General features: G+C 44.7%; 1 protein-coding gene across 1 annotated transcript; it reads left to right on the top strand.

Moving 5' to 3' along the window:
* The first annotated feature begins 1,359 nt into the window (after positions 1-1,359).
* On the top strand, positions 1,360-10,714 carry LOC106942814 (collagen alpha-4(VI) chain-like). Its single transcript, XM_015026151.1, has 7 exons — positions 1,360-1,460; positions 1,726-2,313; positions 3,832-4,383; positions 4,934-5,542; positions 6,167-6,709; positions 8,831-9,388; positions 9,643-10,714. The coding sequence occupies exons 1-7, from the start codon at positions 1,379-1,381 to the stop codon at positions 10,233-10,235; spliced, it is 3,525 nt and encodes a 1,174-aa protein (XP_014881637.1). The 5' UTR covers positions 1,360-1,378; the 3' UTR covers positions 10,236-10,714.
* Positions 10,715-11,269: the final 555 nt, after the last annotated feature.

Raw genomic sequence — 11,269 nt, 5'->3', positions numbered from 1 at the left:
ATATATTGTGAGAAAATCAAAACCTTATAATGAAGTTGTGTGTTTTGTTAATATAATCAGAAATAAATCATTACTAAAAAAATAAGAATCAGTTCCCCCCAGTGACCCCTGGGGCCCTAAGCGGCCACTTAGGGCCGGCCCTGCGTCCCAGCCTCTCTCTGCAGCAGACATGGACCAGCCCAGCATGGAGAGGCAAAGGCAGACAATGGATGTTTAGCTTAAATATTCCTCTTAGTGCTGATTTTCCATGATACTTTCACCATGAATAAGGATTAAACTCATATTCAGGAAGTTCTCTTTCTGATGATGGATATGGTTTGCTTCATCGCACTTATTTTGAAAAGATGTTATGTTTTCACTCAACTTTGTTTTCTGTCTGTTTGATTCACCCTGACTTGGTAACAGGTTAATAAAAACTTTAAGATCTAAATTAGAGATGATTAACAACACGATGCCGACGTCTCAGTTCAGGAGGCAGCAAACACCTGGCCAGGTGAGCTGGTGTCCCTCAGTATGTTGGTGTTTTCGACCCAGTTCTACTGGAACCAGAACTTCATCATCTGCAGACGAGCCATTTCTGCTACTAGCGCTAGGCTAGCACGTTAGCTTTGGTTGTATTTACCCAGAATGCCCTGCGCTGTAGTCCACTGCCTGCTTTTGGAGCTGCTTCTGGTCCACTTGGTGTTCACATTCAAACCGAACCCAGACCGAGGTTTGGAGGACCAGAGGTCAGAGGTCGAACCGAACCGGACTGACAGACGGACTGGAGTTGGATTAAAGCGGACTGATCAGGGCTGGTGAGAATGAACGCTGAGTTTCAGAGCTTCATCCTTCTGCAGGATGGAGTCTGGAGTTCTTCAGCATGAATAAAAATCTTTGTCAGAAAATGTCAGCAAAGCTTTCAGGAATCAGAACCTGGACAGATTGAAAAACTAATCAGCTGACTGGAAAATCACCTAGAAGGAGGAATGGAGCTACAGGCTGGTTTTGCACTATGCCAGTGCTGTCCGCCCCGTTAGAACCAGTCTGCAGAGTGTCCAGAAACCATTCGGTGAAAATCTCCTGAACAGAAACACCGAGGCTCCCGGTAAGACAGAAACATCTGCTGAGGCAAAGCGGGAAACGCTAACACTAAAAACCGAATCAAAATACCACAACCTCCATGATTCATATAGATGCTTAAAAACAAAGAAATGAGGATTGAAGACAATGGAAACCGAAAGCTGGGTCATCTAAAGGTCGTCATGCAGAAGGTCTCAGGTCTGACCAGAAGTTATTTTTCTGGTTTCTGATAGAAACGGTTGATCTCAGCCGTTCTTCGGTCCAGATCCTCACTAACTCTGTTTTCTGCAGGAAGTGAAACCACCAAGCATCCAACATGAGGGGGGCCGCGGTCCTCATCATCATCGCCACCGCCGGGTTCTGGGCCATCTCTGCTCAGCCAGAACTTCAAATTTCCGGTGAGGAAGATGACCTTTGACCTGATCGCCTCTCCTCCGGCGCTGCCGGCTGGCGAAGGTTTTCCTCACTGTCAGAGTTTTCTGTTTTCTGTGAAGCTGCTGCTCATGTAAAAATGTCTGAGGAGTTTCTCCCCCTGGTCTTGGTGATGTTGTATGTGATATTCCAGCTCCTAAAATCCAAGCTGATTACAGACATAAAACTCTAGAGTTGAGCTTTGTTTCTTTAAATCAACCGTTTTTTCATCACATTGATCTTTCTTTCTAGAGTGTCAAAACGCCACATTGGGGGACATCGTCTTCCTAGTCGACAGCTCCGGTAGCATCGGCGAGGAAAACATTAGGATAATCCGCACCTTTCTCAGAAATGTCATCCAGAACCTCGACATTGGCCCTGATAAAGTACAGGTCGGCTTGGCTGTGTACGGAGACCGTCCCAAGAAGGAGTTCCTGCTGAAAGACCACATGGACAGGACAGCCGTGTTGGACGCAGTGGAGCAAATTGCTTTCCTTCGCGGTGGCACAAACACGGGCAAAGCCATGGACTTCATCCGGGAGGAATACTTTACGGCCGAGGCAGGGAGCAGAGCCAGGCAGCATGTTCCTCAGATCGCTGTGCTCTTAACTGATGGAAACTCCAACGATGATGTGTCCAAACCCGCCAAGCGTCTCCGGGACCTGAACGTCTTTGTGTTTGTCATTGGAGTGTCTCAGAGCAATTATGATCAGCTGAAGATCATCGCCAACCACCCACCAGAAGACTACATCCTGACCACCAACAACTTCCAGACTCTTCAGAGTCTAAGAAACACTCTGCTGAAAACCGTGTGCTCCTCCCTGCAGATCCAGAAAATAGGTAAGGTGTCGTCCATCTGAGGGTTCAGTTGATTTCAGTTCTTCTCCCCCCACTATATCTACACTGGAACAAATCTGACCTGCAAGCTCAGGCGGTTGATGCAGACGGTCACTTTCCTTGATCTGTCAGAGCGTCTTAGTTTGGCTTAGACAAATAAAAGTTACAGCAAAAATTATACTTCAAACATTTGAGTACTTTGTTTGCTTCAAGAAATGAAATGAACAATAAAATCTTGCATGTTTAGATTGTCATTGAGCAGGTAAAATAAAAAGGGCACAAAATTTGTTTAAAATAAAATATTTTGCGGCCCCCAAGTGCTTTGGCCATCATGTCAAAAGGTTTGGACGCCGTTGATCTGCTGCTTAAAGGAACAGACATAAAAGCAAAGCGTCACAGATGAAGCAGCCCCTCGTACTGCTTCATCCAGAGGGTCTGGACTCTCGGCTGTCGACAAACGGTTGTTTCCTGGAGGAGTGGACAACCGTCCTCCACTGTAACGCGATCCAAACAAGGCGACTGTGACCAACTGAACGGCTTCCTAAACTTCCTTCGCCTCTCAAACTGCAGGCTGACTGCAATTCTAAAACACAAAAACCAACGTCCTCGTTTACAACTTCTCCTTCTGTTCGCTGACGGACCCGGTAGAAAGTCTACCAGAGAAGTCCATGTCAATGGGACTTTGGATTAGTGGAGAGAGAGCAGGCTTGCAGAGGAAGGCGGTGGCCAGGCTCAGGTCACACAGACTGGAAGCTGTTGAAACCTCCGGCTGCAGTCAGGGGTGCAACTACATATTATTCAGGTGGATGCGAAAACATAAATGCTCCTGTCCCCCCCAAAAAAAAGGAAGGTACGTAAGGGTCAAGGAGTGTAGAAAACATACGGTCGCTCTATCGGTATGAGCGATCGTATGTCCCACCCGAGACGAAGACACGTGAAAGGTAAAACTCGCTACATTTACATTTACATGTGCGCGAGGTGAAGGAGCGTAAGGGCGAAGTGAAGTGAAGGCATCATCGGGGCGCCGCCCCTTCCAGACAGGGCTTTGACGCCCCCTGTGGTGCAGCGCCCCATGTGCTGCATACCCACTTTTGGCGCCACTGGCTGCAGTCCCCGAATGCCACCGTCCTGCAACGTTTAGAGGCATCCCTGCCTCAAGCTGCCTGAAGAGGAAAGGCTCAATTACCTCACTGGAAGGTCAGAAAGTTCTGCAAAAGTCTGCTTATTAACTATTTCTGTGTCCATACACATAGATGGTTATGAAGAAGTTGCTCCTCCCCCAAAAAACACAAAATATTTTAAATCTATCAGTTTTCCTAATGAAAACGGATCAGTCATCCTCTGAGCCCAGTTGCTGGGACCCTAATAGAACTGTGGTTGCACCAACATGATTTTTTGCAGTGAACTTTTCTGACTATTCAACCATTTAATTTCCCTTTGGGATTAAAGAAATATTTTTGGATTTGAACTGAATTTTCTGGATTTGGTGTTAAGTTTGTTTTTCTTTCTGTCTTCTTCCAGCTTTGGCCAATAAATTTGCAGACATCTTTCTCCTGGTGGACAGCGCCTTAAGTCCGCGACAGTTCATCTTTTTCAGGAATGAGCTGATCAGATTTATCGACCAGATAGACGCTGGACAGGGAAGCTACCATGTCGGTTTGGCTCAGTATCGCCAGGATGTGCAGACTGAGTTCTATCTAAACGATCATAAAACTAAACCACAGTACACAAAAGCATTGAGAAGCATTCGACAGCTGCCACAAACTGGCCAAGCACCAAACCTGGAACGTGCTCTGAGGTACGCAGGTGATAACTTTTTCCTCTCTGAAAATGGCGGCCGTGCAAACCAAGGAGCTCAACAGTTTCTGGTTGTTGTTGTTGGAGAAAAGCCGAAGGGACTCTTATATTCGGCCAGTCAAGATGTCAAATCCCGAGGGGTTTCTGTTGTAGGCATGAGTCCGGTTGTGTCAGTGGAAAGCATGCTAAGCTTTGCGGACAGGGCCTATGACAATCTGAGGATCACTCAGCTGAAGGATTTCTTCACCACCCAAGAAGTGGAAACAGCCATTGAAGGTAGGAGCTTTCAGCCTGTTACAAGGTATCTGAGATGAACAGAAATAGTGAACTGAATCAGATCACCAACACTTCCAACAACAGAGACTGATAACTAGGGCTGTAAGCAAACTCAATTTTTAAGTCATGGCTCATTATACATGAACCATGACTTGTCTCTATATTATAATCATAGAAATAAGAAAGCTGATCTTGCTAGCTAACATCAACTGGCCACATGTGTACGGCTTTAAAACAATATACTCATTCTCTACGAGTGTGGAGCCGAAGAAGATTTAATGACAATTTTTAGTGTAATTACACATTTTGTAACACCTCCACTAATGACACACAACCATCATATAGGTAAAATTACCTTTGGACAATCCAGGGCTTGTCTCACTGACATCTACATCTCTGTGGTGTAATGTGAGTAAATTACAGGATTTACAATGAATCAATGTCCATGTCATGTTAGTTGATCTGTTTGTGGTAATTTAACAAGCTGTTGATTAAAACTTTGTGAATCTTAAGACGACAATCTCATAAACTTCCTGCATCGTTTCCACAGACTGTCAGAGAGTCAACACTGCAGACGTCGTCTTCATCATCGATGAGTCAGGAGGCATCGGGAACAACAACTTCCAGCTCATCCAGAGCTTTGTGCAGTCGCTTATTGGCAGCCTGAACGTCAATCAGACGGGAGTCAGAGTGGGAATTGTTACCTACAACGAGGCTCCCAAGGCCCATGCTTATCTCGACAGCTTCCAGGACCAAACAGAAGCTCAGCAGTTCATCAAGTTGCTCCCCTACCGCGGCGGTGGCTCCAACACTGGAGCTGCTCTGCGGTTCACCCTGGAGTCAGTCTTCAAAGGGAGGGGCAGAAGGGAGGATGTGCAGAAGGTAGCTATCGTGGTCACAGACAGTAAATCGCAGGACAGCGTGAAGGAAGCGGTGGCAGAGCTACATTGGTTTCCAGTCAGAGTTTTTGCGATAGGAGTAAATGAGAAGACACCAGACCTGTACGACATGGCGTCTTATCCCACCAACAGGCACGTTTTTGCTGTGGACAATTTCATGCAACTGAAACCCCTGAGGAAAGTCATGCAGAAGAGTATCTGCAGTGCCATCATTCAGGGGTCCGTCAACTCCTTTAAAAACAACGCCGACATCAAGGAAGGTGGGAAACGTCTCACACTATTTACAGCCAAGGTTACAGAAAAGTCTGTAGACGCCTGTTAAAATGTCTGCGATGTAAAAAGTTAGACCATGATAAATAATTTGATATTTTCTACCTTTAATGTGGCATGTATCTTACTAAAGCCTCACTGAATTGTGTTCACTTTAAATTAATACTTTGTTGAAGCACCTTTTGATTTAATTTCATCACTTAGTTTTCTTTGGTTAATTTTTCACACTCTGTCTTCCAGAGGTTCTCCAAGTCCCTGTTTGACACGTCTTGGCATCGCGCTCTGCAGTTACTCCACAGTTTTATGACTTGTATCAGATCAGGATTCTCCCCATCCAAATTTTAAATTTTCTTCAGTTGAAGGCATTGCTTTGTAGATTTGTATGTCTCTCTTCAGCTTTTCAGCAAATGGGACCCTAAATTTCTCCAAAGAAATGCCTGTAGTCAGGTTCTGTCAGTAGATCGAGTTAGGGACGATCTAGTGGCGTCACACAACTCAGTCCACTGACTGAAGGACAGAAAAACATCACTGCTTACCACAAACACAAGACAAACTAGTGTGTCACGTTTGTTGTTGAGTAGCATCACACTAACCTGCAGCGGTTCTGTTTCCAGCATGCTATCAGAAGGATGAAGCAGACATCATCTTCCTCATTGATGACTCGGACAACATCGATTCCTCTGACCTGTCTGACACAAAGAAGTTCATCAATAACTTTCTTGGAGAATTTCGTGACAGACTCGATCATATTCGCATCGGGCTTGTGAAATACTCCAACTCAGCTCGGTTTGAGTTTGACCGGATGTCACTCTTAGACGTGAGCAAAGCTCTGAATTACATTAATCATGAAGGGGGTCGGACCAACACAGGGAGAGCCCTCACATTCATGGAAAGGCATTTCAAGACGGTACCCTACAGTCAGGGTTCAACGTATCTGATCGTCATCACTGCAGGAGAGTCCGAAGACAGCATCAGAGGTCCAGCAGAGAAAATAAGGGCGCAAGGCGTCATGGTCTTTGCTGTTGGAGTAAAGAGGTCAAACAAAGCTCAACTGCAGGAGATCTCTGGTGATCCAGACAGGACCTTTAAAGTCAGAGATTACTATTTCCTCAAGTCGATCAAAAACGATATTCTAAGACCAATCTGTGGACCAGCAGGTGAGTCAAGTCAAGTGAACTTTATTGTCAAAGATCTATGTAACAGGGTTAACACAGAAGTTTGAACTTGCATTTCATCAGACTCCAATGTGCAATTAAACATATAAACATATAAATAAGACATTGACAGTAACCCTCCCACACACATACACACACTGCAATACACTGTGCAATAAGAAGACAATAAGAGGAATATATAGATGGACAATAAATACACAATCACACACACACACACACATACACACACACACACACACACACATAGCAGCAGAAGTGCAATCAGTGGACATACAGGTAATGTGAGGTGATGCAGATGCTGTATGCAAGGTGCAAAGAGTAAAGAGCAAGTGGTGTGTGAAGGAAATGTTCATTTACTTCAATGTGTTGATGAGTCTGATAGCTTGTGGAAAGAAGCCGTTTCCCAGTCTGCTTGTGCGACACCATAAGCTGCGGTGGCCTCCCTGATGGTAGAGGGAGAACAGTTTGTGTGCTGGCTGAGTGGGGTCTCAGTATGTCCATTGCTCTCTTGGAACAGGGTTAGGGATCTGATGATCTTTTCTGCGGTCCTCACCGCCCTCTGGAGTGGCTTCTTGTCTGCAGATAGACAGCTGCTGTCCAGACAGAGAGGCTGCTGGTCAGGATGCTCTCAGTGGCTCCCTGGAGAAGGTGCTGAGAGCAGATGTGGGGAGGGGGGCTCTTCTTCTCAGCCTCCGCAGGAAGTGGAGTCGTGTCTGAGCCTTTTTGACCAGGGAGGTGTTTGTAGTCCATGTGAGGTCGTCTGTGATGCGCACTCCAAGGAACTTTGTGCTGCCATTGATGATGGTGGGATGTGAGTTGGTTTTTCTTTCCTGAAGTCCACAGTTATTTCTTTTGTTGACACTGAGTAGCAGGTTGTTTCTCCCACACCAGTTGATGAGTTGATGTTCCTCCTCTCTGTACGCTGAGTCAGCGTTGTCTCTGATGAGGCCCACCACTGTCGTTTCATCTGCGAATTTGATGATGTGATTCGTTTCAAATCTGGCACTGCAGTCGTGGGTCATCAGTGTGAACAGCGAGGGAGTTGGCACACATCCCTGCGGCACCCCGGTGTTTATGATGCTGGTCACTGAGGAGTTGTTTCCAACTCTGACTGTCTGCAGTCTGTTAGAAAGTCCAGCAGCCAGTTGCATAGTGAAGTGCTGATGCCTGTTGAACTCAGCATGACAGTGTTGAACGCAGAGCTGAAGTCAATGAACAGCAACGTGATGAGCCGGGCGGAGGTGGAGTGCTGTTGCTATGGCGACGTCAGTGGAGCGCTTGGGGCGTTAGGCAAATTGATATGGATCCAGAAAGCTGGATCCATATCAAAACCAGCAAAGACATTTCACTAATACTAAATGCACTACAAATGGTACATTGTTTTTATCAACATGTTAGATTACATAACTTCATATCTCCAGTACAAACTGTTATAGAATATAAAGTCTCAAAAAGGACCTAAACAAACATTTTGTTTTACCTTTTCCATTTCTGTCATATTTAAATGTTTTAAATCCTCAAAAAATTTTAATATTGGACAATGATGAGCAAATATCAATGCTAATCAACGCACATTTCTGTTATCGTGATTAATATGTTTTAATGCACAGGCTTCCATACCGTATAGAAAATGCCTTCTTTGCCATAAAAAATAAGACAATCTGATTTGTGTTTATATTTTCCTGTAAACGGAAAATGACTTATGACTCAGGAGAACAATAACTGTCATGACTCTACAGGTCAGTTTTCTCTGTAAAGTCAGACCTTGTTATCTAAGTGCAACATGTGAAACAGATCAAACCTAAGACTTATTCCAGCAGCACTTTATAGGATGAGTTCCAGTTCTGGATTACACACCACGCTGTTACATTTAATTAATTAGACTTTAAAATCTCTTGCCTTTGTTAATGTTTACCATAATATGCAAAATATAATGATATCTTGTGTGGGAGTATATGCCAAAGAGCACTTCTGGGAAATCCTTCAGAGAATGTGAAAACTTGATAGTTTTCTGTTGAGGGAACCAGAGAACCGTTTAGCTGAGCTCTGCAGTTACATTTGGACCGGATCATACTAACTGATGTTCTTGTGTTCTGTCTCCAGTTTGTGAGGACGCTCCCAGCGACGTCATCTTCTTAACCGAGAGCTCAGAGAGAATCTCTGCAGAAGACTTTAGGAAAATGAAAGAATTTATGAAATCTGTCGTTACCAAGTCTATTGTGGGCTTGAATGACATGCGTGTGGGTGTCATGCAATTCAGCACTAGGACAAAAGTAGAGTTTCGTCTGAACCAGTACTTCAGCAAAGATGAAATACTGGAAGCCATTGATAACATGAAGCAGCAAAATGGCGGGGTTGAAACAGGAAGGGCCCTCACTGAAGTTTCACAGTTCTTCAGTGAGGCTGAAGGAGGACGTCCTACGCTGAGGCAGAACCTGGTGCTGATCACCTTCAACAAGGCCACCGATGAATTCAAAGGTCCAGCAGAGGCTCTGAGGCAAAAAGGAGTGTTAATCTTTTCAATCGGAGTGGTGAACAGTAACTACAGCCAGCTGTACGAAATCAGTAGCTCTTCAGACAAAGTCATCAATGAAGTAAATGTTGATCTAATAAGTGAACTGGACAGCATGCTGGCCTTGAAGTTCTGCGATCCACAGAGAGGTGAGATTGGACAATGACTATCTGCTTAAGTATTTAATTTTTTCCATTGTTTATAATTTTATATCTTAGATAAAGAACAAAGGATAGAATAAAAGATAGTGAGGACCGTTCTTCAATCAAACTGTTTGGATCATTGTTGTTCGACGCAGCTGTCATGAAATGTTTCCAGGAACGACTTGCTGTCATCAGGTTGAAAGCTTGGGTTTCACAGCGGTCATACAAGCTGATGTTGTCTTCATTTTTTCCACTCACAGATTGTAAGAAGATTGAAAAGGCTGATATAATATTCCTGGTGGACGGCTCAGGAAGCATAGAAAACCGCTTCAGAAGCATGCAAGTGTTTATGGAGTCTGTAGTGAACCGGAGCATAGTCAGCAGGAACTCTACCCGTTTTGGAGCCATTCTTTTCTCCAATGAACCTGAAATCAAGTTTACTCTGAATACTTACAGCTCCAAAGGAGACATTCGTAATGCTATAAAAGCTCTGGTGCCGCCAAAAGATAACACATACACCAGCGAAGCTTTGGAATATTCATTGCAGTTCTTTAACGAGGAACACGGTGGCAGGAGAAGTTTCCGCGTTCCTCAGATTCTCATGGTGATCACAGATGGGGCAGCCACAAACCCTAATAACCTAAGAAAAAATTCGGATGCGCTGCGAGCCAATAACATTACTGTCTTCAGTATAGGTGTAGAGAATGCAAACAAGACTGAGCTGCTGATCATGGCGGGAAATAATCAGTCCAATGTCTTCTATGTGGATAAATTTGACCAGCTGGAGACTCTGTACAAACAGATATCTGGAGTCATCTGCAGTATCACCAAACATCGTAAGTATGGAGAATGAATGTGTAGCGTTAAGATATACAACTTAACTGTCTACGTGTATACTTACTAAGAAAAAGTTTTAGATATTTCACTTTCATCTCAAACACTGTAACAAAAGCCTACAGCAGTGATGGTCATGTCAATGTCTAATGTGACGTTGAGAACTCCAGTTTGACAATGGCGTCTCCTGCTGTCCACAAGTCGTCTTATCGTCAGCTGAGGCGTGGCGTCCTTCTTTTCTTGAAAGACGGGCCTTGGGTCATTAAGGTTTTGGGGTCCAGCGTTACAAGCCTCTACAGCAGTGGCCTCAAACCGCATTCCTCAAGGGACCCTTGAGGACACATTTACATGTGTCCTTACACATTTATTTCAAGTGTCTTTACTCTTGAAATAAATGGTGAAACTATCTCCCTAGAATGCAGTCAGGCTCTTCGGAGCTTTGCTAATGAGCTAATATTTGAGACAGGGGTGCTGAAGCAAAGAGATATGGGGGAATTTTTCTGCCATAATTCGAGAGCATATATTTTCAATTTGAAAGCAGGACTTCATGTCTTTCTTCTCAAAACTTGCAATGCTTGTACTCAAAACGTCTGCTCTCTTTCAAATATTCTCTGTGCTTTCTCAAACCTTTCTCCTCATGCTCAAAACTTGTCTCTGCTCAGATCAAATCTCTGCTTGCAAACCTCTCTGCTGGCTTGCAAAACATTTTCTGCTCGGGCTTGGAACAGAAATATACAGTTGCCTATCAACCTCTCAGCCAAAGCTCATGACCATAGATGAGGGTGGGAACGTTGATTGACCAGTAAATTGAGAGCTTCGCTTTTTGACTCGGCTCACTCTTCACCACGAGGAACCGGTACAGCGCCCATTTCACGGCAGACGCTGCGCCAATCCACCTGTCGATCTCCCGCTCCCTTCTTCCCTCATTTGTGAACAAGATCCCCAGATACATAAACTCCTCCACTTGAGGCAGGATGACCCCTCTGACCCGGAGAGGGCACTCTACGCTTTTCTGGCTCAAGACCATGGCCTTGGATTTGGAGGCACTGATCC

Source organism: Poecilia latipinna, unplaced genomic scaffold (assembly GCF_001443285.1).
Source record: "Poecilia latipinna isolate Pla-1442-1.1 unplaced genomic scaffold, P_latipinna-1.0 Scaffold4576, whole genome shotgun sequence".
In the NCBI taxonomy this organism is placed as follows: Eukaryota; Metazoa; Chordata; class Actinopteri; order Cyprinodontiformes; family Poeciliidae; genus Poecilia; species Poecilia latipinna.
This window is presented reverse-complemented; position numbering and strand designations above follow the sequence as displayed.

Coding starts and splice junctions, on each gene's coding strand:
- LOC106942814 (XM_015026151.1), top strand. CDS start 1,379: ATGAGGGGGGCCGCGGTCCTCATCATCATCGCCACCGCCGGGTTCTGG. Junction 1,461..1,725: donor GCCAGAACTTCAAATTTCCG/GTGAGGAAGATG, acceptor CTTTCTTTCTAG/AGTGTCAAAACGCCACATTG. Junction 4,384..4,933: donor AGTGGAAACAGCCATTGAAG/GTAGGAGCTTTC, acceptor TCGTTTCCACAG/ACTGTCAGAGAGTCAACACT.